This window comes from Rhipicephalus microplus, chromosome 5 (assembly GCF_043290135.1).
Source record: "Rhipicephalus microplus isolate Deutch F79 chromosome 5, USDA_Rmic, whole genome shotgun sequence".
NCBI lineage: Eukaryota > Metazoa > Arthropoda > Arachnida > Ixodida > Ixodidae > Rhipicephalus > Rhipicephalus microplus.
The window spans coordinates 31,400,154-31,427,914 of NC_134704.1; the positions used below are offsets into that span (position 1 = coordinate 31,400,154).

At 44.9% G+C, this 27,761-nt stretch overlaps 2 protein-coding genes across 2 annotated transcripts in view; one reads left to right on the plus strand and one right to left on the minus strand.

Annotated features, from left to right (window-relative positions):
- The window catches only part of LOC142817717 (uncharacterized), a 146,366-nt gene that overhangs the window by 32,688 nt on the left and 85,917 nt on the right, over nucleotides 1–27,761 (plus strand). The window lies entirely within an intron of this gene.
- On the minus strand, nucleotides 471–26,617 carry LOC119174759 (uncharacterized). The gene is made up of 6 exons (XM_037425804.2): nucleotides 25,524–26,617; nucleotides 24,737–24,850; nucleotides 22,878–23,154; nucleotides 16,901–16,965; nucleotides 11,309–11,351; nucleotides 471–993 (listed from the first exon to the last, which is right to left on the minus strand). The coding sequence occupies exons 1-6, from the start codon at nucleotides 26,334–26,336 to the stop codon at nucleotides 806–808; spliced, it is 1,500 nt and encodes a 499-aa protein (XP_037281701.1). The 5' UTR covers nucleotides 26,337–26,617; the 3' UTR covers nucleotides 471–805.

The following is a 27,761-nucleotide window of genomic DNA, read 5'->3' on the forward strand; positions in this document are numbered from 1 at the left end:
CCAAAAGAAATCTGAGGATGGGAGTGTGCAGCCTGCAGGCTTTACTGCAACAAAGTGCTTTGTTGGTTTTTGAGTTTAGTAATATAAAGTGGTTGATAAATGTTATCTTTTATGTTTTCTAAGCTTTTTGTGGCTTCGCGCTACAATGGGCGGTTGTGTTCTTTCTCTTTCATAACGCTTCCGCCACCTTGTGAATTTCTGCAGAACTCATTTGCGATACTTGTGTTTATGTGCTTCGATTTGTCGGTGAATTCGCCCACGCGCTGTCAATAGCTAGCTTCCTGGTTAGCGTGATTGGCAATTGGTAGAGCAACTGCACCGGTAAGGCGTTGGCCCGTGTTCAAACCCCGGAACAGGACACATTTTTTGGCAACAAAGAAGCTTTTCTTTCTGCGAAATCCCTGTCCTTCCTCATTTATTCCTCCTCCTCCGTACAGATTTCCTTGAGGCTTCTTGCTACAAACAAGTGGTTGTCTTCTTTCCCTTTCTTTTCCCTTTATCACTTGTAGAACTTTCACATCTCATATAAATCGGAAAACTGTTACACATCTGATAAAAACCAACGTTGCATGATACTGTACAACAATGTGAAAGATGAGCTGTATCACTATTTTCGTATGTAAAACAACAGCAAAAAAAATCCCAAGTACATGACATGAAAATAACTGCCTTTGTAATCTCGAATCCCTTCATAACGAGCTGAAAGACTAGCATTGTGCCTAATGAGCAGCAGGCTGCACACTCCAACATCGATGCATTTTATGCTGGTACCTTCAACGGCAAACGGCCTTCAAGCAAATGGCCTTCAACGCCAAGCAGCTGAGCCCCGCTGTGGTGCAGGCGGTGGAGGATCCCTGCGCTGGACCAGCAACACTTTGCGGCCGCCACTCAGCATCACAGGTCTTGCAGTAACCCGCTCTCCTGTAGTCGTCGGCACGCGCTTGATTTCCACTCGTTGTGTTTGCTGCTGCGGTTGCTGCTGCTGCGCATTACCTGCATGAAAGTGGGCGCTTATATATATGCAATCCCACTCAGAAGTTGATGGTTTTTTATAGTCTTCGGGTGCATTAATATATGGGACCCACCAGGTCAACGGACTTTTTGCCTGACATTCTTTCATTTTGCGTATTTATTTATAGTAATGATACAATGAAATGGGAGAACCCAACTACCTTCTTTCCAATATTGTTCTTTTGCTGCAGTATACTGCTGTACCAGGACAAAAAAGAAGACCAGACACACAGCCTTATTCTACCTGGCAACACTTTCTAATTTACAATGCAAATGAATCCCGGCGTGCTATTCCGGAGCAATTTTTTTTCATGTCCCTCGGTATCAATAGATGACATTAGTCAAAAAGCGTGGCTCAGAAATTTTGATTAATGGCGGACAGCTAAAGGCAGTGAAAGGCATCAGAAATGCTAAAATCGCAATATAATCGCTGTGCATTAGCACTACGCAAAGTCAAAATGCAGTTTCCCCCCAAGGCCATTGAGAAGATTTCTCTGTGAAAACTGGAATTATTTTTTTTCTATTTTAATACACAGAAAATCAGTATATTAATTTGCAAGCATAGGAGCTAAATAGGATGAAAAGGGAGGAGCTGCTGTTCAAAGCTTGGTCAATATCCTTGTATAGCCACTTTTTGTCAATCCGTCAGGGAACAACTTGTTCATTGATTATATAAGGGCCAGTAAAGTCACACAAAAACGGGGCAATCAAGGAAACATGGAGACACGTCGCTTTGTACAGCTTCACTGTCCCGTTCTTGCACACTATTTCACATTCTTTTGTTCACTACTTATTCTTCCAAACACACTAGTAAATTGAGGCTTTATTGAGCTATAACCTAACCAGTAATTAATTTGTTTAGTTAGGTACAACTGAAAGCGTACTCTCTAGCATTTATTTAAGTTTGCTATGCTTAAATCCGTGCTTCAGGGTGCCAAGCTTGGCCCAGCACACTATGATGGCCATTAGCTTCAATGAACATTGTGTCAAACAAAGAAACAAGCCCTCAAAAGTACCTTGTTTCATTCATAATGGTCATTAGAGTGTTGTGCAAACAGAGCAAAATCCAAATGCTACCATTGGAATTGAAAGTTCAGAAGGCCACTAAGCATAAATATTGTGACAAAAATCACAGCAGGAAATTCTACATAATCATTTGACAAGGCAAAAAGTTTAAACTAAGCTGCCAAATCTGTACATGCACTGCAGATTACAAAAGTTAAAAATATATATAAAAATTCACAAAACTCGCTAGTTTTGCGAAGTTGTGGGACAATAGAAGTTCTGTACACTTTGCCACATAGCTTCTAATTTAAAAGTTTATTGTGTAGATTGTACACGTCAATGAAAAAGCAAAATGTTTACTCCTAAACTTAAATGTGCTTGCTGTGAAAGATCTCTTCTCCCCTCCCCCTTCCCTCCCGTTTGTCTTGGTGCATCGCTCCGAAAAGTGCCCGCCTAGAGTTAATGAAACATGTGGCCGCGTAACAAGTGACGTAGTTTTGAAATATAGGATGAGACAAACACACACACACACACACACACACACACACACACACACACACACACACACACACACACCCAATACTTGTTTAAATGATGTCTAAAACTGCAGAATGACTTGCGTCACCGGATACTGATACAAAATGGTGCGCGAGAAAGAAAAAAAGACTATGACGTCAATATGACGAGACGCGCGCTAAAGCATGACAAGCGCAAAAGGTCTTGCACCTTCGGGACCCCCTTTTGCTCCTTCAGCCACTATCTCAACATCCGTAGAACGTCGTAAAAAGAAAGAGAGAGAGTCGATAAACAACCGCTCTCGGCGCGAAGGGCATGCAGTTCTTTTCCGGCCTTGCCGCGGCTCTTACAGCGAAAAAAAAAAAAGGGGGGGGGGGCGGTGGGATCGGCTTAGCTTAGTCCCGGACATATCACACACACACACGCGCGCTTTTACTGCCTTGCGTAGCTAAAGTAAAGAAAAAAAAAGGGGGGGGGGCGGAACAGACAAAGATACGCGGAACTCCCGCGAACGGAACGCTATTCTTGGAGTTGCGCGAAATCTATTTTCTGCGCGGTTATGACAGCCGGATGAAACGTTGGACGCAAGTGAGCATCACAGACGTGCGACGGCGGAAGTCGGAATAAAGGAAAAAAAAATCTAAAACTTAATTAGGCGCGTAGGGCTGCCCGTTTGCATCGTCGACCGGCTGCAGACACACCGGGAATGGAACTCGCGCCAGCTAAGGTCCCTAGATGGAAACAAGTTTCATCTAGGGACCTCAGCGCCAGCGAGCATGCATGGCGCGATCTCGAACACTTGACGAGCAAAGGCAATGAATTATCAGTCGCGACAGTGGCGCGATAAGTCACGGACGACGGTGCGGGCAGCGTTGAGGTGCACAGGGGTTATCTTGAAGGCAGCTTGAAGGTATCTCAAACGCTACAGGCCGCTCTTACAGATCCCAGAAAACGTGATCGGCTTTCGCCCGACTTACCACGGCCAACCACGCACCAGTTCACAGTGAACATTAAAGAAAAACGAAGTGACAAGGAGGGGCTGCCGCACACTTTCGATAGCGATCGCGCTTGATTCGCATTTCTCGATCCCCGATTGTTCAGTTCGCGCAAGATGCACAAAGAAGCGAATCGAGTTGAATAAGGCCGGTGGCGAGCGAACGCGCACCGATATTAATGCGGCTGCCACACGGGACGCTTTCGAATGAGACCGCGCCCGATCTCGGTTGCCGATTGGCTCGTTTGCGCAAGCGGCGGAGGAGCGCTTAGAAACCAAGACCAACGCCTCCTAGTTTTCCTGTGCCTTTTAGTACACTCTACTGTGCCTGCCGGATGAGCGCGAAACGCCGGTCATCTATGGCGGCGCTGCCTACGTAGGAACAGAGGTCTTTGTTACTTAGCCTTTTAGATCGGCAATTTTGGCGTTTGCTACTAATTTCGGAGGATCCCTTGTATTAAAAAAGTTGCTTGCTGAATGACGGCGTCACTTACGTAGGGTTAATTATAATAACGTTTACGCCTTTTAAAAACTTTTTAACGCTATTTTTGTTGCATATAAGCTCCAAACACGTAAAAACCTATTTGAAGACACCCTTACTTGAGTGGCGCCACCACTGTAGTTCCGACGACCGCCGTTTCCCGAGTGACCACCGATAATCCGGCAGGCACGAGAAATCTGGGAGGCGTTGCCAAGACACTCGAAATCGAACCCCAATCAGCGTCGATGGCCTTTGAAAACGCAAATCTTACGTGACGCCCATATAAATCAAAGGTTGTGGGTTCGCTTCAAACAGCACATCTCTCTCTCTCTCTCTGTTTTTTTTTTCTTTGGTCACATTAATTCATATTCACTTATTGGTGCGCTACAGTTAAAGATCACAAATAATGCCCCTTTCCTAAATCTAAGGCTCCATGTTTCCGGAGTTGACTTTTTTTGAGAAAATTCGGCGTTTAACGGCATTGATTGCTAGTAAATCTCCAATTCTCCAGAATTCGCTGCTTATTTTCACATTATAAGTTACTGCAATGCATTCTTATTATGTTATTTTCAACGAAAATGCCTTTCATTGTTGGCAGATAATCTTGCTGCTCCATCCAGTCATCTCTTTCTTACTTCCTGTTCATCTACCCTGTTAACCCTCGTTTCCTGCGGCCAATCCAATTGGGCGAGTAAATATTTTTCGTGTGTGTGTATATGTAGCAACAATGGATACACACGTGAAAAAAAAAAAAAAATGCCTGGAAGGCTTACCTTTAGTTCTAGAAGAAAATAACTGTCTATAAATGTGGCTGCTTGTAACACCAGTTACACTAGGTCCATCATCCTTCCTCATTATAGATAGGAATTTTGCCAGCCAGCAACTCTTTTCAATGGTAAAATTATAAACTTACCATAATCACCACCTTCATTGTGAGTTCAACTTGTTTATCATTATGATCATAAATGTTCATGTTACCACTTGCTAACAGCCATGGCTCAGCATTTTCATCATTGTTCAGTACCGTCATTATCAACTCCTTATTCTTCATGCACAATGCTTTCATCATTACAGTCATTATTACCAATTAAGGCCCATTTGCTTGCCTACAGCTATATTTGACTGTGGTCCACATCATCTTTATTGTCACTTATCATCATTACCAAAGCATTAATTGTTACATTCAAACTGAATAACTCATAATCAGTAGTAGCATTGTTCAACGGCCTTTGCTTGTTGATGGCTCTGCTTGAACGCGCTAATTATCGCTGCTTTCCAAATCGGGACATTCGCTTTTGCAATTCAACTCGAAAATTATCACTTAGCCTACATCCCAAATAAAGTGTGAACACAATTTCAAAAAGTCGTACTTATACCTATAATACAGATAACGTTTTGTGCAGAGCCGCTCGGCAATGAAGCGGGTCCTAGTACCACTCGACGTTCTATCAGCTTCTCACACGAACTCGGTGTGCTTGGCATCCAAAAACATGGAGGCTGCGTCGCCAACTCAACTTACAATCATTTGATGGTTCGCAGACAAAAACAAGATAAAACATTTTTTTTTCTCAAATAAAGCCAAGTAATTTAAAAACTGTTGCTGACTTAGAGTGAACGTATAAACAAAATATGGGCACAAAAATTTACAAGGAACTTCAGAGGATTGCCATTTTTATGTATGCGCATGCTGCTGTTTGTTCCCAGAAGGGGACTAGATATGTTTTTATGAAATTCTAAAGTAACACCAACATTTCAAATCAATTTTTAAGGTGATGCATTGGTTAGCGTGACCGCACTACAATGATATGTTCTGTTCTCATATGTGGACGTTACAATACAAAAGGTTAAAGTTGATGTGCACTGCTCTAAACTCACCAGTGTACTTTATTTTTTTTTTGGGGGGGGGGGGCGGGCGCAGGAGCTAGCCAAACTACTTACCAGCCTTGTCTTCCTACCTCCTTTGTCTTTTTGATGAAAAGTAAATGACCTATTATTATTATTCTCAATACTCCGAAATATGAGATAGAATGATATCTGGATGCGAAAACATGTGAACACAACATGTGAATACAAGCACAAATACTTGACTACAAATCACCTACGTCTGTTCAAATTACAACCTTAAAAGGACACTAAAAGAGCGAAATAATTTTTTTGGTACTAGTAAAGTAGATTTTCACAATCCAGAAAATGCCACTCTCACTGCGACATGAGTATTGGCAAGCGAGAAAACACGTGAAAAGAAAATTTCAAAAGGAGATTCTCACGCCATGACCAAAAGAAATTTTGAAGGCATCTATTTGATTTTACGTAGCTTCCAATCTATAAAAATGAAGTACATTGTCACTTTAGGGTGCCACAGACAATGCACATGAAGTTACAGAAAATTTCATTGAGCTAATGTCACGAAAATACAATATACAAATATGCATTTTCACGTTTGTTACGTCACTCGCGGAGATTTGAACATGAAACTCAAAAATGAGACTTTCACCTTAATTCATCCGCTAATAATGAGCTCATGACTGTGAAACTTATGGCATTAGAGTTCTCAGAGTGCAGTTTATCAATCTAATATCCCTGTCACATGGCAAATCTAATGCCAATAACAACGAATGGCATTAAGCAGACCTAATATCCTTTTACCTTCATGCTGTCCCACGACGAAAACAAATGTCATTTAGAAATGATGATCATGACCTTAGCCCTCCTGAGCTGTGGATTTCGGGAGAAATAAAAATGTACTAAAGCTTGCATGTAACCTGCGTGTATCCACAAAAATAATTTTCACGGGTAAAAAGGTGCTTCTAGAATATATAAACGCGACCGTTTTGCAGAAATTGCCACGGCTGCACGAACCTCTCGAAAACCGACATGGCCAACAACATGACCAGGCATAAGTATAGTTGTTAAGTGAACTGAGACGGATGTGAACTGACTTCCCGGCTGCAGAAATGAGATGGCAGCAGCGATTTCAAGCAGCCACCACTTCAGGCACCAAAACACGTGAAATCAGACAATCAACATATACAGCCAACGACAACACAACAAAAATAAAACATGGTTGGCGTCCAGTCGCTGTAGTTTAGAGTTGCTTTTGTTATCTTTAGCGACTTGCAGACGTGATATTATGTCACCAAACCAGTAATACGCTGATCTAGTAAAAAATAATGATAAAAGTTGTGTATACGACAGTCTTATCTCTATAAGTCCCTCGTGTCTAGACTACTCGTATGGTCTGAAATTGATTGTGAATGTGTCCGGGAACTCATTCGACAGAAAATGTCATTTTCATCAAATGGCATTAGTTTTCCCGTGTGACAGCAAACAAATGACATTACAAACGAATGTCATTCGTTGTAAATTATATTTGCCATGTGACAGGGATATAAACTCTTCACTGCTTCCTTTCAAAAGGTTTGCTACCACTGATGGAGGTGTACTCTATTCAATTGATGACTCTCAGATTTTAAAACAACATTTGAACATTGGAAATGCCCTTTTGAAATTGGAGTTTATTGGGTAAATCTGCACTCTGAAAAGTGTGAAATATTTTACAGGCGAGTATTTATCAGATTTTTTTTTTTATTCATCCAAAAACACAGTGCCCTACCTATATCCTGGCTTCATCACACACTAAGAAAAACGAGTACGTGTTACACTTTCTGACGAGTCCTGGCTCGTCAAAAAATATCACTTTCCTTAATGAGATGGGTTAGGTCTCCCCAAAGAACTGCAGCTTTCCGAGAGCCAATGCTCATTCAGAGAATCAGCCATCGCATCGTCAGTATTGTTAGAGTTCTCTGGCAAGCTCCAGAGTAGCCCACGTGCTTCCTCAGCAGTGAGACACCTCTTCTTAACTTTAGAACATAAAATCGGGGTAGCTACATCCTGATGGCGCAAAGACAGAAGAAGCAGCGGAGCTGGTGCAGTTGCCCTCCTCCTGTCGCTCACTTCCATTTCCCACCTTTTGCTATGTTATGTTATATTATACATGGCTGTGCTTGCTCAGCCTTTTTGCTATTTCCTTGCATGCATTCCCTTCTGTCTATCACTTCTGTATTTATTCTATGTTTGTCTTTCTATCTCTTTCGTTTTTTCTTTCTGTGCACTCGTTCTTTCACTCATCAGAGTTATTGCATTCCACAGCGTGCCAAGTGGCCCCCGTCTTGTGGCAGTGATGCAGAAGTTCAAAAGGACGAAGTTGATGAAGGGGACGAATAGGGTGCCCGCCAGTTCATGATGCTGATAGTTTTTCGGTGTCATGACATGGCAGAACGAAAAGCCGGACAGCCCCCAGCAACACGATGCAATCACTACGAGCCGAACAGCCCCCGCACTACTGCTATGCCAAGACACCCAATATGGACCATGTGAATCACACAGGTTTCCCTAAAACACATACACTTTATCTATTCACGCTTCAAAATCATGAAAAACAGCTGATACTTTTCACTAAGGAGTTACTGTAGTGCAAGACAAGATTTACTCACCTGACATCCTTGTCCTCGTCACCAGAGGCGCCACCGCACATATTTCGCGGCTTTCAATAGGAATTAAAAATATACATCTACATCTCGCGAAAAAAAGACGGTTGGTTTGAGTCAATGCGACAGAAAATCTTTCCATCAGTGGAGTCATCTCATTTTACATTCGGATAGTTGTCGGTCTCTTTAAGTTTCAATTCAAAATAGCAGCGGGGCAGTAAAACATAGTTAATCTGTGCCATTTTAGTATGTCTACAAAGAAAACTAATTGCAGGAATTTTAAAGGGACGCCACAAGAGAAGACACATATAATGTCTATTATACTACCAAAGTTATCCTTGGCATTGTCAGTGCGTGCTATCACGTAGTCGACAAGAGAGAGACTGAGTTCTTTTTGTGCTTGGGCAAAAAGAAAGGAAACTGCTTGTAGTGGGTGCTTTAGACAACGTTTACTCTGGCATTACACTCATTTCTCTGTTTGTAGCTGCAGCAGATGTCAGGCGATGCGAATATGCACTAGACAGGTACTGTGTAGTATCGCTTATTCTAAGCTATGGTGCATTCTCAGCAGGTATGTAGCAGCAAGATTTTGCTTTACACATAAAAAAAAAAAGATGTGTGCAGCTTGCACTAGCAATGTAAGGCTGGAACTAACAGCAGAACTAGTGTTTGGACTCCCGAGGAAGAAGCTGCCCTCCAAAGCCAGTGCCCCTGCCCCACTGGATTTGGCAGAAATACGCCACGTGACTGGTGCTACACGAATTCAGTGAGAACATGTCTCAAGACTATTGCTGCATAACTGTGGTGGGTACATATCATCCGATGTCACGTGACAAGTGTTGCGTGATTTTATGTCATGCGACTGGTGTTACATCATTTTGGAAGAACATGTCACGTCATTGCAACATGTCATTGCATTATATACAGGACCAACTCCTCCTCTATTTTTTTTTTCTATGTTGGTATAAATGCTTGTTATGGTCTGCCATAATTCAGGGAGTTCCTGATTGTGACGCGAGGTCACCTAAAGGGCATGACTGGTTGTGTTACACAAGTGTTTGAACACGTTTCTAGGGAGATGCTATTGAAGCGCTGTCCTCGTCTTATATCGTGAGCCTGCCAGGTTCATCCCTTCGTAGTTTTCCCTTTTTGAGCTCGATGCAATGAAGCCGCCACATCACAGCACCCGCGTGACGCACCTCGAAGCCCGCGCATGCAGCAGCGTTGCAGTGACGTGTCCTCATTGGGTGCACACATAGCACCACAAACAGAGACACAACCATCTCACAACAGTGTGCCTTTTAGAGAGCCAGCGTGACAGCCAACAGAGCGATCATGAGTAGAGCCTCTCTGCCTTAGAAAAAGGGCAACTACTGTCATCCTTTGATCGATGCCACTTCTTTCTGTTCAGCACCTCCAATAGTGAGACTGCAATCAAGCGATATAGCATGAGCTTTCACTTCCCTAAATTGTTTTTTTCTGCTTAGGCGTCATGCTAAGTTCCTTCCTGCTCTATGCATGCATACGACATGACTGTCCACAACCATGCTGAGTGGAACGCTAGCATTCCACCTGGCATTTCAGTGGCCCAATTTGAAAGCTTGCCGTGGAGGTCGGAGGGGTGTTGCTGTCGCAAGCAAAAAAATAATAAATACATGAGGCATGCAGAAGAGGAGGCAGCACATGAAAGGGCAAGCGGCAGTACTTTTCCGAAGGGAAAGGAGTTTTAATCACGAGGGAAGCGAGATGTTGCACCACGGATATGAAGAGAACTGAACAAATAATCACCTCATCTGACTTCAGTCATGGGGCACTACCTAGGATGTCTCTCCCTCATGCATGAAAGATAATCCATGAGGGGAGTGCAGGAAAAGAAGGGAGGAAAGGGTGGTGAATTGGTGGTTTGGATGCATCTACTGGCATTGCAAAATGGAAGAGGTGCTGGCCGGACACAAGTTGACGCATGTGTATGAAGTGAGGGTGTGCCAGTTCATGATGATAACTTTTCTTCTCAATTTATGAGGATTCTCCAAGCTTGAAGGGGCACTGACGCCCTTTTTTTCAAGGGCGAGTTTACTCTGCCGTCTTCTGTACACAGAGACAAGTCTGAGCAAGTGTGATGCTCAGCAAATGCCGATAAGATGTTTGATTTTGATATTAAAGTCAATTTTATCATAGCACACCTACAAACACTAACTTGACATCAGGCTACAGTACTAATTCTGGTGGCTTCACGCTGCAGTTGTAATGAAGTCAGGCACTGATATTTCCAAGATGGCTGCTGGTGCGTCATCAATGATGCCACGGGGCCGTGCAGTGATGGAAGCATCACTACATCTTGCACAAGCACGTGACGAGAAACTCGTAGCAGGTCGTGACGCCAGAGTACAGAAGAAACCGAAACTAGCCTTCAAAAACATGCTGCGATTTATTTTTCAGTGAGCGCATGTACTTAGCAGTACCTTTGCTAGTCTCTTCAGAGCTTGACGTTTCATTTAACGCAAGAAAACGAGAAACTAAAAATTTCGTGCCAGTACCCTTTAAATAGCTCCGCTGTTAAATATTTAGCCACTTTATTGTCTCAGTTCAACTACATTCTCAAAAAGAAAAGGTTGGCAATACCGATCAAAGGCACAGTTGAGAATTGCACGTCCGATATCAGTTTTTTCATGTGCCACGGTTTACTACACGGATAAGTTTTCATGGAAAATATTGACCAGAGTGGCAACGCTGACCATTCATTCACACTGTGTTGACACTCTGCCCAACCTCCGACAAGGTAACAAAAAGAAGGCACTGCAGCTGCCGACTCACCAGATTTGGTAGGCTTTCCCACATCCATGGCAATCCTTAGCAGCTGAAACAAATAAGCCACAAATAGCCGTGAGGGCGTTGCAAGCATCCCATTTCTTCCACACTTCATGTATTTGCCAGTGCTGACAGCGCTTGGCCAAGGCAACACTGGTAGTTCAAGTCACTCCACAGTTGCCAGTGGTGGTCGTTCAAGCGACGTTGGCAACCCATTGTAGTGAATCAACTAATCCAGTTCATTCCACCGAAAAGGCCTTTTTCATGCGGATTGATTGCAAACTGACTGCTGCCATCACCGCCAATGAAATCCTTTACCACAGCAGATCAGAACTCAAAGCATAATTTTGGTCATTCTTCACAGTACTCTGCAAATTGCAGCTTGTGCTCCTGGGCACAGCCGATGTGGGCTTGCCATAAAAACATGCAGTGCAGTGTAATTCACTCATCACAACACCGGGTATAAGGGCGCATTGCTTATAACAATCAAATACTTCAGATTTGTCAATATTCTCATATCCTCAATGCACAGGCAATTCATATATGAGGGGAAATAAAAAAAAAGCAAAGGGACATTTGAGAAAATATTGACTTATTTTAATGACATGTGCGAATGCTCGAGCACTTCAAATATTCCAATGAATACCTCAGTATTCAAATTGATTCTAGCACTAATTTGAATTATTCGAAATTTCTAAGTATTCCAAATGAACAAGTAAAAACAAAAGATCGATAAAACACCCTGTAAAGGTGGTTTCACAGCAGCAAAAAGTGCTATACACTCTGTGGGCTGCGACTGGCGCGCCGCCGCACGGCCGTCAGAGAAGATAGTCGTTGAGAACTCGCGCAGAACCAAACGCTCGTCCAAAGCCCGCTAGCACATAGTTTAACAGGATCGCGAACCGCTGCATATTTGAACATACCAATAGATACACGTCGTTTCCTAGGGTAACAACGTTTTACAGTTTCTCGATTTGTCCCTGCTTAGTGGGCAGCGAAATAAGTGGGTCACGGCTGTGCCACGTCAAAAGTGTTTGCTTCCCGCTCCCTGTGCCGTCTGGCATTCTGCTACTGCATACTTGAACTGGTTTTAGACACCACATCTGCCAGTGCAATTATCTTCCATGACGTTTCTGCTACTATAGAGGTGATGAGAGGAAAAAAAAAAAAAAACGCATGCAGGGTATTTTCATTCAGTACAAGGCTGATTGAATGTTTCGATGAACCTTAATAATTGTGAACTTTCCTCTACCCTTCGTAGGTTTGGGCAATGCAATGCAAGGTCAATTAGTGCTTTGATAGGTTGACAGGATCATCAGTCAAAGGGTGAACTGAGTTGGTAGTATATTACCGTAAGCACAACTAGCCGCCCCGCAGTGCTATGCAAACTCGGTAGGATCAAGCGTTGGTTGGTTGACCCTTATTAAACTGTCGCAACCCACTATGGGTGATTGGCCACAAAATGGGTGCTGCCTTGTTATACTATAGTAAATGAACTTGATTATAATCTGAAAATGTTTAGAAATAGGTCATTTTTGAAATAACTAATTAGCTTAATTTACAAACACAACTACTAATGCTGAAGAATAAGCTTGATTAGGATAACTTTAGCATTGAATTTGTTTAGCACTTTGGAGCAGTAAAATTTTCCATTTCGGAGCAATCAGGAGCAGCAAAATTTTTCATTTTGGAGCAACATGGAGCAGCTAATTTTAAAACCTGGAGGAGAAGCAAGCTACATTTACATTCAAGGACATGAAAATGATTCTGAGGCTCTTGTGATGGGCTAAAAATATTTAGATTCATTGCAAAATTCATGGAGCCAATCATCTTAGAAGCGCTCCCTGTTTCATTTGATGATGCAAAAATAATAGCGTCATGCTGTTGAGCATTCTGGGAAAACTTGTTCAGTGATTATTTCCGTAGCAAATAAACAGAATGTTGGTTGAATAAAATTGTACTTCATGAAAGATCAATATAGATACACCTATGTGGCTATCAGCAGATGTGGTAGACAAATGCTGTAACGTACAACGCTAGAGACTCACCCAGTCCCAAACGCATTTCCCTAAGATGACCTCAAGAATAAAAAAAAGTTCTTTTTCTTCACAACTGATTAGACTGCTGGGCCTAATATGACATCATTCAGCTATATAGTCTCAGAAAGCCAGCCATCTACAGCACTCCTCTCTGTGCTGAAACTACACAATTTAACAAACTTCATTTTCCTTTTGCAGCAATATTTTATGTGGCTAGTACGTTCTGTTTATATTCCAAAAAGCCCCCTACAGTGTCCTCTAGAAAGCAGTGCACAAAAATTAACGGGGATGGTAGTTTGGCTTTTCCTTTTTTTTAACCTTAGGCATACGCCTAAGACAACTCGAAGGCAAGATTCATTTTGTTTTTAATAAGATAGCAATATATGGACATTCTTGACCGGTTTTTGCTGTTGCCAGGGGTATAGCAAAAATTTTTTTTAATTTGGGAGGGGGGTTGCACCTTGATCTGAAGGGGGGGGGGGGGCAAGCAAAAGGTTATTTTGCGCTATATATGCCATGGCGAAAACACGTTCCGAGGTGGGGGGGGGGGGGAGACGCACGTGCACGTTCCCGATTTGCTCCCCTGCCCCCCCCCCCCCCTGCCCTGACTAAGCCAGTGGCCGTCATGTTTTGCCTAATGTCCCAATCCATCGATAAAATCCCGCCGCGCATCATGTTTTACACACGGGTAAAAGCGCGCGAGCGGGGGCGACAAACACAGCTAAAGCAGAGATAAGAAGAGCCGACCTATCTCTTTTGCACTGAGGCTGGATGCGATAACATTATACCCACGCACTGACCTCCAATCGATTCTTACTCAAGCAGAGAGGGACGCGTTGCCTGTGTCCAAGGGACAGGAAAGAGATAGAAACATGAAGGAAGGGGCGTTGTTACGAACTTTGATTTTAAGGGTGTGATCATTGGGGCACGCGCTATTTACGGTTGGTATACCCTTCCCGCCTTGTACTATAAACACAAACAGCCTGTGCGGAAAGTGCTTCGCTTTCTAGAGCGGCACTGAGCCTTGAAAAAACGGTGGCCACGCCATCGTCGCGCTATTTCAGAGATCCATTCGTACGCGCCGTTTGTGCTGTACAGATAGAATCAAGCTGGTCTAGAGCAGCGGAGCGCGTGCCTGTCGACACTGTTAGTAGCCGCGGCTTCTATCTCACGTTAGCTACAAGCTTCCGTTGATGCTTGCATTACAGCACAAGGGCCTAACACGCAGTACGATCATGCTTGGTAGCATTATGGAGTCTCTCTTTACATATTTCTGACGAAAACGCCAGCTGTAACAGCCGGCTGGGCGCTCTAGACAAGTTTGATTTCATCTGTACATGCATCGGCGTCCAAGAGATGTTTCGGGGGTCTCTAATATCCCAAGTCGCGGGTATCGAACACCGCGCGTGCAGCAAGTTCTACCGAGTGCGTGGACCATGAAAATTGCGACCCTGCTGCTAAAGCTTCTCGCGGATGATGTCAAGCATTATTATTTGGTATAACAATATCATTTATTGGTATCACGGTCATTGCTAAGAGCATAAGTGAAACTAACAAATTGCATCTTTTAGATCCGATATTGGCGATATCGCATAACTCAAAAGAATGCTGGCTAAAGGGCCAATGATCACTCTAGTTGTGGAAGCTTCCGTGCTGTCAGTTATCTAAGCGCGAAGCAGAAAGTTCCCGAGCAGTCTCATTATGCCTCGAGATAGCCCGCGAGCTACTTCAAGTGATGCAGCAGCCTCCGGTCCCTCCACCCCCTCCCTTCAATACGAAGCAATAAGTGCGATGCCGTGAAGCGAGAGGCGGATGTGTAACAAGACAAAGCCGCTTCACATGCCTTTTGACACAAGAGCCACCAGCTATGGCCTTACTATAACTCCGCGTATTAAAACCGAATTGCGGCTGCTCCGACCAGGAGGCATGCTTTTATAAGTGAGATTATATTTAAAAAGAAAGCACGCGAGTTTTCAACTCAGACCCTAGCAACCTCGAGTGTGGAAGGGCAGGGGGTCTTTCAGGGGCTTTTACCGCCACAGTGATTATAAACGCAGATGTACGTGCTGGTGAAAGGAATTACGAAACAGCTCTTCTGTGTGATAATCCATAGATAAAGTATATTAGAGGAAAAGTGTCAATGCGTTCCCACCATTTACGTGTTCTTCTGCGGATGCGAAGCACGGTAAATTAAATCGCAATGTCCACACATAGACGTGACAGACATTCTGGCGGCACGCGTGCAGTTATTAGTGATAATTTCTTTTTTACATGCCACTCAACTCTTCAAACGAGCTATCAGCAGCGTTCCTGGAACGGACATCATCCGCCGATGAATCACCGCCACAGTTTCGCTCTACCGATTGGACTAGACGTCAAAAGCCCCTGCGGAGAGCGCATTTCGCCGTTAAGCGGACTTGTACAACAGAGTTGCGTCGGCATTAAACATAGCATCGTGGATTTTAGGACGCACGCACGCCCACTGTTTATTCAGCGTAATAAAATAGCTACGTGATTGTGACTTTGGTGGCCCCAAGAACAAGGTGCACATGTGTTGACACGCCTGCGTGGCTATTGCCGGTGATAGACCATCCCAAATCTGACTTTGGCGCAGTTTGGTGCTATTGCCATTGATATTATCAGGATGGGGCAGTAAATCTGATTTGGTGCACTTTGGCCTAGTTGGCACAAGAGTGGGATCACTGGGCATTGCATGTGGCAACGTTGCTCTAAAACTTGCTGGAAGGAAAGGAGAGGGCCTTGTTTGGTCACAACCATGCTACTTGCAGCTACATGCAACTTTCTAACCCAAGTTTCTACCCATCCACATTTTTCGTGAAGATGGTGCCGACTTAGCGCAAGGCAATATCTTTTCAGGTGAAACAGCAAATTCATCAGGAATTCCAGCAAAGTGTTTAGGTTGAAAGCTTTGTATAAAAATTCAGGGTTTTGCAATTGACGATTTCACCAACCCTAGAGGCTGGAGATGTCCTCAGGAATTCTGATTTCCCAGCAATCAAGATTATGACTTTTTTCAGCATGCTTAAACAACTTTATGGCTATTTATTATATATAACCTGCTCAGTGTACCTTACCATGACTTGCATTTTTGAACTTGATTAACTTATCATCAGTTGGTAACCAGGCAGATTGCACTAAACTGTTTTCTTTTATCTCAGCATTGATACATTCGAAAATAGGATGACAGGCATATATCAGCTCAGCCTTGATGTAAAATTAGAACACATCATTGAGTTCGTAATGCAGCAGCAGTTTAGGGTGGCCATGAGTTTCCTGCAGTTATTGCCAAAGGTTTCAAAGCCGTATTCCCCACAACCATACATCCCTCTTAGTCAAGCACCAAATTCATGCATAAGATTCTTTGCTACCAAAACAAAGTAAAAGGGCGCGAACTCTGCTGTCCTAAGCTTGAAAGCATGAGTATAATAAAGAGCTTAGCAACAGAGCCTGCCAACAGAGCTCTCTTACAATAGGGCTTTGAAAACTTTGACGAGGACTGCACGTCTGCAACTACAGTGAACACAGCAACCTTGCTCACCTCTATGGGCAGCGACCGAGCTTGTGCATTGGAGCCGTCCTGCTTGAATACCATGGGCAGCCCATCTGAAACCATTCAAATGGGAATGCAGTGCCAATAGGACATTAATAGTACGCTGAATCACAAGTTAAGCATTGGTTGAAAAGTGCCCTGAACCACCACTGAAGACGAAGCAGTGCGTGGTGTTCACAGGCCAGCACAAAGCTGAAACACCCTCCTTGCAAACAGGGTGCAAGGTTTCCTAAAGAAATAATCACAGCGCAAACACACGGAGGGTGTTTCATTCGAGCGCTGTAGATATTTGGTGTCTGGGTGTGTGTAAATGTGCCGTGTTTGCACCCTAATTGTTTTTTGGAAATCATCTGCCAACTAGCCCACCAAGAGGTTCCTTTATGGTGTAGGGAGACCGTCAGCGGGCATTAAAAAGTTTCAATAAAGAGCTGCAACCAATCCAGAACTTCTCAAAGAAATGGATGACATTGGGTGCACATGGTAAATGTTAACTTCATTCGTACTAAGCCTTACTTTTTAAAACTTTTTTCAGAATACCATATTTCACAAGTGCATTCTATGTACTAGTTCCAAAGAATATCACACCATTAAAAAAAAGCTGTTTCAGGGCTTCTACAAATGAGTAAACAGTTCAGCCTAAGCTTTCTATAAACAAATTTATGAATCTGTATTATATTAGAACCCTCACAAGACCTGTGGCTAATTTTAATCACTCTAACATCTATAAACTGGCAGAAAGTGATGCCAACAATGGAATATATTTTGTACAACCAACATCCAAAAGTCTTACATTTCCTTTTAGTATTTTTATGCACTCCAACTTCACTTTTTAATACGAGAACCCATCTCAACCAGTGCCAGCTATGTCAACATTCGCTGTAATTGCACTGTAATCAATAGCGAAATGCACGTGTGCCATTGCGCTATGTCAAATACTGTTGTGTGTATTTGTACTACGTACACTACATTTCAAACACAAATGATAGCACAGCCTTATTGTATTCATCTTTAGTAGAAGTATAGCTGTGTCTCCCTCGAATTGCAAAACACTCACAGTAGCTTATGCCTTCCTGCCAGGAAACACTTAGCCAAACAAGGAATTCCATTCACGACTGTGTTTTTAAAGTTAGCAACTTTGAATACATTGTGTGGGCATTTTAGTGGGACAACGCTAAATAACTCATTTCGCAGAAATTCCGGTGTCAGCATCGGTGTTGTTGGTTCTGAGCGAAAGGTCATCATCCTGTACCTGACCGAAAAATCGAGAAAGATACAAATTAGATAAATAATAAAAATTTCTGGGTCTGACTGGGGACCAAACCCAAGTCGTTTGCTTGGCAAGTGGGTGTTCTATTACACATCCAAGTATCTACTTGATAATACAGTGAAAACTTTCTCTGCTTGGAAATGCAGTGAAAGTAACTTTCATGCTTCGTAAACGCCCACGTCCTGTATACAGTAGACTCTCGTTAAATGGAACCTGAAGAGACCAGCAAAATGCGTTATATTTAACAGGAGTCCTGTTTACCGAGAGTTGAACTGAGTTGCAGCATTCAGGTATGAAACCAATCATATCAGAGACAGTTGTTCCATTTAAGCAGCTGTTGCGGTTAACAAATTTTAGTTTACTGAGAGTCCACTAACATGCTTCACAATGCAACATGTAATATCACAGTAATAATGCATGGTACAAGCGTACATTGCGATCAAGTGTCAGAACGTGAGATTATCATGACTTTATGGTTCAAAGCAGGCGACCCACTACAAAAGGCACACATGTTACTGCACATTTTCTCTTAAAGGGCCAGTAAACAGGCTCCGGCTTTTTTTTTACACCCCCATAAAAGCTCGGCAATTCGTAGATCAGGCTGCAGCGATCAGGTTTTCCGAATATTACAGCGCTGCGCGTTGCGCAGAGCCTCTATATTGAAAAACGATTCCCGCGCATCTTTCCTACATCTGACCGACCCCCTTGCACGCGCAGTGACGTTAACTCAGCAATCGGCGACGTGACGTAGCACACAGCACGCCGATTGGTCTAGATCAGGTGTGAAAAAACAGTAGTGAAATCAACGTCAGTTCCTGTTCCCACCCACAGCTACGAAACTGCCCCTTGTTTCATGGCACTGCGGTGAAAGAACCAGCCTCGCAGTTGTCACCTGCACGTGTGTCACAAAACGAGCACTCAAAAAAGGGCGCGCCGCCAAATTCTCGCGACGAAGCGCCGAGAGGTCAACGATAAAAAAAAAAAAGAAAACAAGCATCCGAAGACTCCCAGGGGGCGCGTCCCTCTCCCCTCGGAAGCGTAAGTTCCCCAACGAACCTCCTCGCATCGGTGGCCAAGCAAGCCCTAGAGAGTTCTCGATGGAAAGGGGCGTGGTGATGCAGGGTTGCGTCATCCGTCGCGGACGGCCCTCGTACCGTCTCGCGCTTTCCCCCAGCCTTCGCTGCGCATCGCGCCGACGAAATGATGAGAATTTTCTGGAATCTCGCGCGGAAGGTATTTAATCGAGCAGCGGAGATGGGAGATCAGGAGGAGAAGAAGGAATTTCGCGCCGGAGTGCGTAGGGTCTCCCGCCGCGTCAGTCGGTGAAGGTTTTGTCCTTAGTGACAAAGCAGGAGAAGAAGAAAGTATGCGCCAGAGTGCGTAGGGTGTACCGCCTTGTGGGTGAAGCCTTTTGTCTTCCGTGACAAAGGAGGAGAAGAAGAGGATTTACACCTGAGGGGCGAAGACTCGAGCTACAGGCAAGAGTGTGTGTCTACCGCTATCGAGCGAAGACGCGTGGCAACAGCTGCGTGTGGGAAGCCGACGTGTTTCCGGCGAAGAAGTTTGAAGCTTGGAGAGTGGCCAATTGAAGACGCGAGGTTTCCTGGAAGAGAAACTTCGGGGGTAGCGGAACGACAACAACGCTGGACTTTGAGTGAGTGATTCTCGGAAGAGTATCATCCAGACTTTTGTTCCAAGAACTTTGGACTGAATAGGTTTTCTAACTCTTTAGTCTTTAAGTGTCTTGGTTGTTCGATGCATGCGACTGCATTGTAGTGCGTATTGTTGTCTGTGTCCGTTGTTTCGAGTGTGGCTGATTGTAGTGTGTAGCACGTTGTTTGATTGGTATCATATCATATTCAACGATTGTCGAGTGTGCATATTTGTGTATCGTATTTATCTGCCATTATTGAGAATATAGTTTTGTTTTGTTTATCAACTCTGGGCTCTGACTTGTTCTTTGGGCCACAGCCAGCGTCCACTGGCGCGCCAAATAGGACCACTTCTAAATTGTCTACGCTTTCGTGGTGCGGTTCGGGGGGCCGATACCTCGACCCTTGGAATTAGCCCGGCGATCGCCCCCCGAATAACCGGGACCCTGTGACAACGTGTACACTCTTCGCTCAACTACAGTGCCTGTGCACACGTACGAACGTACTTCACCGTTGACATGAGCAACACGGGCAAAAAAGTTGCTCTGTCGTCGGCTGCAAATCGAGCGACTGGGCAGTAGAGAAGCATCGGCCCCGGGTGCCTCACGATGGGGCACTGCGCGCTGCATGGCTAAAGGGAATCGGCCATCCAGCGACGTTCGTCGGGCACCTGATCGTTTGTGGTCGACACTTCGCACCTGACGCTTACACGGTTGACCCGCAGCTGGTGAGGCAAACGGTAAACCAACAACCACACTTTGCAGCAAGCGGAAGTGCATTGCGAGTTCACCGATGACGTCAATCGCTGACGTGGTGTGACGTTGCCGAAGTGCGCAAAGTCATGACGATGGGCTTCACCTTCCCCTTCATGAAAGGAAGAAGGGGGGCGAGGCCGCGCGAAAATTTGAAACCAGCTTAGACCGATGTTCTAACCCCTGTAACTTCCTTAACATAGCACGTATTTGCAAAACTCTTGCGGCAGCATGTTCGCAAAGAAAAACTGCACATATATCTCTTTTTAAAACTTTTTGGACCTCAGGGCTGTTTACTGGCCCTTTAAGGCCACGTAGTGGGTGCATAGCAAGCTCCAAAATATTGCACACACACAATTGCCCGTGGTTTAAAGCCTGCTACCCATTACACAGAATGCAGCCATATGCGAAAGCTTCTCCCACAAGCCATTTTGAACTAAGTATGCACTAGGGAGTGGATATCGCTATTGCATTCAACTCTTAAAGGCATAGTTTAAGGATCCCCTAATTTTTTTGTTGCTGCTTGACCCTTTTGCAGCACAGCGAGGGGGGTATTCAGATGTGTGCTGGCAAATATAAGAACACTGAACCACAGAACACTTATCATACCTGCAGGCATCAATTGAAAAAACATTTCATATTGCAACTGTTTCAGTCCACGCACCATTCGTTTTACATCATTTGAGGTTCACTCATCTCTGTAACAAACAGTGCAGACAATGACACTACGAAGTAAACATCGCCTTTCCTTAATAGTAGAGCGATCCGAATCGCAAAATTCTGGGTGTGAAGCGAATTCGAACATTGAAACGTGAGTACGAATTGAATAAAAAAATTTTCTAATATTTCTCGAGTATTTCTAGAATATTTTTCTAATAGTTCAAACCGAAATTGCAGGAAAAAAAAAGTTGGAGAGGGTTCCTAAGCATATTCTCACGAGTAGACACAAGAAAGTGTTTCTTTTTGCTAGGTTGATGTATAGCTGGCAGGGTTCATAGTTGTCTTATCAAGAATGACTCAATGCAGAAGCCAAATTGTATTAATACGTGATTTGGTGACACCAAAGTGTTGCTGACAAAACTTTGCACGTGAAAGGCAATGATGCTATTTCCTCAGCCTCTCCTCCTCTTTCAACTTCTGTGAAGCCCAACTGATGTGGCATACAAGGTTGGGGTCTCTTCAAGTGAGGAGTCAAGTGACAAGTCTGCTTCATAGATGTGAACATACAAGAACATTTGAAATTTTGGATGCTAAAAATCTTCGGCATCCAATTTTTCGTACTTCCTGCATGAATTTCGGCTCTGCAACAGCATTACTAAACCTCCACCTTTGCCACATCCATCATTTCTATGTTGGAATCAGCGTTTTCTTGAGTCGATGCATTTATAACCATAGCGGAACCAAAAAGGCAGCTTTGCTGCATTGCGACCATGTGTTGAGGTGAAGCCTATTACAAGTTTGAATGGTTGATATTTAGTTTGACGTTGACTGCATTTGTCTTTGGGAAGTTAAAATAGTCCGAACAGTAAAAATCACAGTACAAATCGAATTGAATATCAAACACTATTAGAAAAATATTTGAAATTTCAAATATTCGTACATCCCTCATTGATGGCATGATAATTATTTAGTTACCCCCACCAGTAGCTGGCGACTGTCAGTGTTTGAAGTGAACTTTCAGAAATGGTATAATTAAGAGACTATTATGTCAATGCTTGATGGCATAACCAATTAACACTAGTTGAGAGCACAGCAGTAGTGTGCTGCGATTTGCGTTTGTGCTATCAAGTGGAGGCGGCTATACATCAGGAGAAAGTACGTCTGTGCGAATGGTTATTTCGTTAGGCACTGCCAGTAATAGCATTACACAGCAGAGGCAGCTGCTGTAATGAGCAACTTTTTGTTTTAGGTCTTAGACGAATTGCACATGAGGAATGGGGTGTTTGATGGAACAGAACAGTGAAAGCCAATGCTGACGTTTGGCCTTGTTGGTGTGACATAGAGTGGTGTTCTTCCTGTTGTCCTTGTCCTTTCCCGTGCTTTGCAGTTATTGTGTGAAAGCCAATTGCACGGCAAAAGATGCATGCAGTCAATCTAGCTTAAAGGCAAACACATTCCCAAAGGCAAGTTTTCTTTACCCAGATCAACAGCACACTCGAGATAGCTAGGACGTGCGTTTGCAAGTGCTAGCTTTAGGCTTGAGCCCTGGAACCTCAATGATAGACACAAAAGTGGACACTCTCCAACAAGACAGTGAGTGTTCTGCGGCATAACCTGCAGATTCATCATCATACCTGTTCGTACAGTATGTCCAAGGGCCTGAATGCGTGCAACTTCTTGTATGAAGCTGTAGACATCTTCCGGAAGGTTTCGGCCCAGCTCGTCCCGGGGCTGTGGCTGCGGCTGCGACTGGAGTGGTTGGCCAGTAGGAAGGGTGTAGGCAGGCACACGAGTGCCGTCCCGGAAGGAGACGCGCACATTCTGCCGTGCCTCTTTCGCACGCATGAAGGCTTCCAAGCACGGCACTGAACAAAGGATTCCCTTCGATCCAGCACTCGCTACCTGCACGGGCTGCAAAGCAACAGCAGTAGGAAAAGTTATATTCTGAGGTTTTAGATGCCAAAACTACTATACGATCTTGAGGCATTCAGCAGTATGATTAAATTTTGACCACCTATCTATCTTTATCTGATTTGAACTCAAGTACAAGGGTGTTTTAACATTTTGACCCCATTGAGATATGGTCCAGGAGTTGACTCCACACTCACTTTTAGCAGTGAAACACCATAGCCACTATCCGACCACGAAAATCGGCAGGTAAAGTTGAAGTGAGACGCTATACTAAATAACACCGAGCCTTCTTGAAAATGAGGACAACAAAAAATTCAAGATGAGCACCTGCACTATGACGTTTTTAAGTTTTTGTTTTCGATTTTTGATATATTCAGATGATCAATGCAAGTAGTTGCTCTCTGTACATTGCCCATAGGTTCGACACTGGCCATGAGGTCTTCCCAAAAGAGCATCGAATGTCCAAAATGACAAATCAAGAATATGTCGCCATCATACTTCTTAAAGAGAGGAATGCTGATGGAGTGAGCATTGCATCGAAAGAGATAGTCCTTAACAGCATCCCTGACAAAGTGTCCTTGCTGGAACGTTAGATCCAGCAGCATCCCTTAGACTTTTCACCTCTCCAAGCCTCTGCTCTCTTAAGATTATGCCTCACTATGCTCCTTGCACTTCTTGCTGACCAAAAATGCACAGCATAGGCTAATATTCACTAAAAGTGATACCCATTCACTTCTCTATCCAACCGTGATCCAAATGAGGTAGATGTTGAAGGAGCCCTGGAATATAAATTAAGCATGGGGTTTTTTTTCATCGCATCTTCTTGAACTGAGGAACACACTGATAAAGTTGTGCGAGAGGCAACGCCAGAAACAAAACTGTTATAATTTTATTGCAATGGAGAAACTACATTGGTTTCAGACTAGAGTGAGACACAATGGCTACTTGTTTTTTGTTTTTTTATTGGAAGTGATGCTTCACGTGAGAATGATCACATTGGCCGAGAGTTTTTATTGGTTTGGCACAACAAGTTGCATGTAATATTCATATGGTTTCAGATAGGCCACTCTATTGTGCTCTAAAAATTCTAAAAGCATTCTTTAAATACTTCCTCGTATACAAAAGGATGTTTTTCTTCGCATACAAAAGGATACAAAGGGAATGTTTTTCTCTCGTCATCTGTTAGGGGTTTTGAAATTCGAAGACTAATAGCTTTTGTTACCGTGCACTAATTTAAGTAATTCTTTATGCAATCATTTCAGCATTCAGTCCTACATGCACTACAGCACTGCAGAATGCAGATGAAAAAGTGTTGCAGTGCCGCTTCAAGACAAGATAGAATCTTTGGTTCTCGAGGTGTCGCTAGAGCTAACTTTTTGACAAGCGGTCTTGCCTTCAAGGCTGAGACTTGAAGGAATGCTTGAAGACGAGACCACTTGTAGAGAAGTTGACTCCAGCAACACCCCGTGTTCCATGGATATTTCTTCGCACTTATAAGATGGCAGCACTGCAGTGTGCGCTTTTGTGGACGTAAGGTACTAGACCCAGGTTCAAAATTGCATGCCTGCTGTACAGGACATACCGTGAGGCACTGGGCACATAGCTTGTATGCACAGCCGGGCTCCTTGCGGGCGCTCTCCAGGGACGGGCGGCTGCACCGCGCCAGTTCGTAGAAGCGCCCCTTCTCCGGTAGCACCTGGAAAACACCAGATATTTTGCAACAACGTAGAAAGCACGACAATGAGCACCCAGGACACAGTGCTGCTATCAACTGGTTTTTATATTGGAAAAGCAGAGCAGAGAATATATACACAGGGGAACACTGACACACGGAAATGCGAAAAATGACCCAAAGGCTATCGAGTGACTCGGCTGGCCTGTAACTGGCATTTTTGATCGGGGTTTACATGCTGCAAGGAAAAGCAAATTTCATTCAAAGGTAATCACGAGCAAAGAGACGGCAAAAAGGGTGTGTCTTTGCAGTCGGTACGAAACTGGTTAAAAGAGCTAAAACAGGACATTCAAAAATCAACACCAAGAACTAAAGTCTAACAAAAAGGTTTGTAAGCAAGTGATAACAAGAGTAAAAAGCTGCCGCCAAGAACAATAAAGCAAGAAAATGTGACAGCAGGCTCCACTATCCCAAATGAGACTCAAGGTGGCTAATTTCTTTATCAGAGTGCTACTGATGGCGCACTAACACAAGCTGCTCGCCTTTAGTGAATCATGTGCGATATTCCTTGAGAACTTGGGCACTGTCAAGCAAAGCTGTTCTGCCAGAATGTTCACGAACTAGCCCACCTAGGGACCCGTGTACAGCGCAGGGAGGTTCGCGGCCGACTCGCCAGCCAGAAACGCCAAGACTTTACCTGTGTGCCGAAGTTTGGGTAGACGCGACTAAGGCCGGCGTCCTTGGAGATGTCGTACATCATGAGAGCCAGCATGGTGTTGTTCAGGGGGAACATGTGGAACCAGAAGCGCGACGTCTTGGTGATGCCGTCGTGCGGCCGCTGGAAAAGCGCGGGACAGGCTACGTTCAACTTGCTCAGGTAAAGCTGGAACGTCCGCACGGGGCACAGCGGGTTCTCCGGGTCGTCCGGGATGGAAGCTCCGCCCGGTATCTTCCACTGCAGCCGTCTCCGTCCGTCGGCCGGCGACTTCAGAAGCATGAAAGAGTCTTTGCGCATAGCGTGCTGGTTCTCTATGCCATCCGAACCAAGGTGGATCATGAGATCGAACCACACCTTCTGCTGCAAACCGCGCGGGGTGTTTATCACACGCCAGAAATACTGTCCTATCTTTGTCAAGTCTTCGGGCGTGATGACCACGGTATCCGCCGACTGGCCCATTCTTCCCGCGTTCGCTGCCCCCGATGCGGAGGGAACCGCCAGTGGCGCGAACGCTGGGTCGCGGCTGAGATCGAAATCGGCGCCGTACACAGATCGCAGGTAATTGTTGAGGCCAACCTGGAAGCGTCGCAGCGAGCGTGCGCTGTGCAGCGGGCCCTGCCTGGAACGGGACGAATCGACGTACTCCCGGGCCAAGCCGGCCAGCGCGAGCTTGTCGAGCTGTCGCAGGCTGACCGTACCCTTCTTGGCACAGAAATCTCTGAGTCCTAAAAGACCGTGGGTGCGAAGTAGTCTCTCCTCGTCCGGCGGCTCGGCAGCGGCACTACACTGCATGGCATCGGTGCGGTGGCACCAGCCCGCGCGACATCCACACGGGCCAAACAACGACGCTTCTTCGCTTTGTCTTGCGCACCCACACCATTGGGCAGCCCTTCGCGTTGGGCCGCCCAGTAGTCGCACTCGTTCGCTTTTTCCAAAATGTTTGTTATGGTTTTGCTTTTGACGCGCACTGATGATGATAGCTGTTGTCAACCCATGACTACTAGCGCGCACCACTTCGCTGCCGTGATAGACCTCGAACTGTGCAGTAAATTTTAGCTTGTAAAGCTTTGTGCTGGATGTAGACATAGCCTACGTTTTGCTCACACTTGCCGGCCGTTTTTGAACCGCTTGGACATGGTTGTTGTCCGTTATTGTCACTCCAGCGCGCGGGAAAATTCGAATAAGTGAAGTCAACGCCTCCTGTACTTTGAGATGCCTGGCGCGTCGGCGCCGATTCCTCCGCGTGACCCTCTCCCGTTTACGCACGCCACCGCCGCGACGCTGTGTTCTGACACTATCAGCAATCATCATCATCATCATCGTGCGCCTTGCCCGCAGGCGAGCGCCCGCGCAGTCTTTGCGGTAGCCCGTTCGGAGTGAGCGCTAATGCTGTTGGTCATTTTTTTTCTCAGGGTGCCACGTGCTACTTTTTATCGCGCGCATTGCCTCTTCAGAGCTCGATCTAATAACCGCAGCTCAAGCCCAGCCATGCGGTACTGCTGCGTGCCTTTTTGCACCTCGAGCCAGCGCAAGAAGCAGCCTGGCGTTTTGTTCCACGAGATACCTGCAGATGCAACACTCCGGGAACAATGGCTGAAAGTTATATCAAGAAAGGACTGGCAGCCAAATTCCCCATCTAACTACTCAGCTGTCTGCAGCCTTCATTTTGTCGATGCGGACTTTGGCGAAGACACCAAGAGACGCATGCTGAAGCCAGGTACTGTGCCCAGTGTTTTCCCACAATACCCTTCTTACCTCAGGCCAGTACCGTCGAAGCCGCGAGGTGAGAGAACCATTGCAAAAAGGAAACGCGAATGTTCACCGACGAAATCAGCTTCCAATGGCGCGTCTGAAAACCTCACTCGTGTTCGTTCAACGCAGCAGAATGTGTCGGACTCAATGTTGTCCATTGATTGCGTGGACGTGCCCGTGTGTGACAACAGCAGCGTCGCCTCTCAGGACTTCATGCAACAATGCTGCACGTCCCGTGCCAGCGAAAATTTCGATGAGAGGCCTGATCCAAATAGCGCAGATAGACTGCTACATGCCGGCCAGGCCGCATACGCCATGAGGTCATCTGGCACGCAGACTAATGAGCGAAGTTCGTCAGCGGCTTTCTTGCAGAGCAAAAAGTGGCGTGAGAAAGAAAAGGTCTTAAAGGCACAGAATGAGAGGTTGCGTTCAACGGTTGACGCGTACAAGAAGGAGCTGCTGTCT

What these genes read in the sequence shown, in the direction of transcription:
- LOC119174759 (XM_037425804.2), bottom strand. Translation starts at nt 26,336, where the DNA reads ATGCAGTGTAGTGCCGCTGCCGAGCCGCCGGACGAGGAGAGACTACTT. An exon ending in ACCCAAACTTCGGCACACAG is followed by an intron (nt 24,851 to 25,523) that starts GTAAAGTCTTGG and finishes GGTGTTTTCCAG; the next exon opens with GTGCTACCGGAGAAGGGGCG. An exon ending in TGGACATACTGTACGAACAG is followed by an intron (nt 16,966 to 22,877) that starts GTATGATGATGA and finishes GAATGGTTTCAG; the next exon opens with ATGGGCTGCCCATGGTATTC.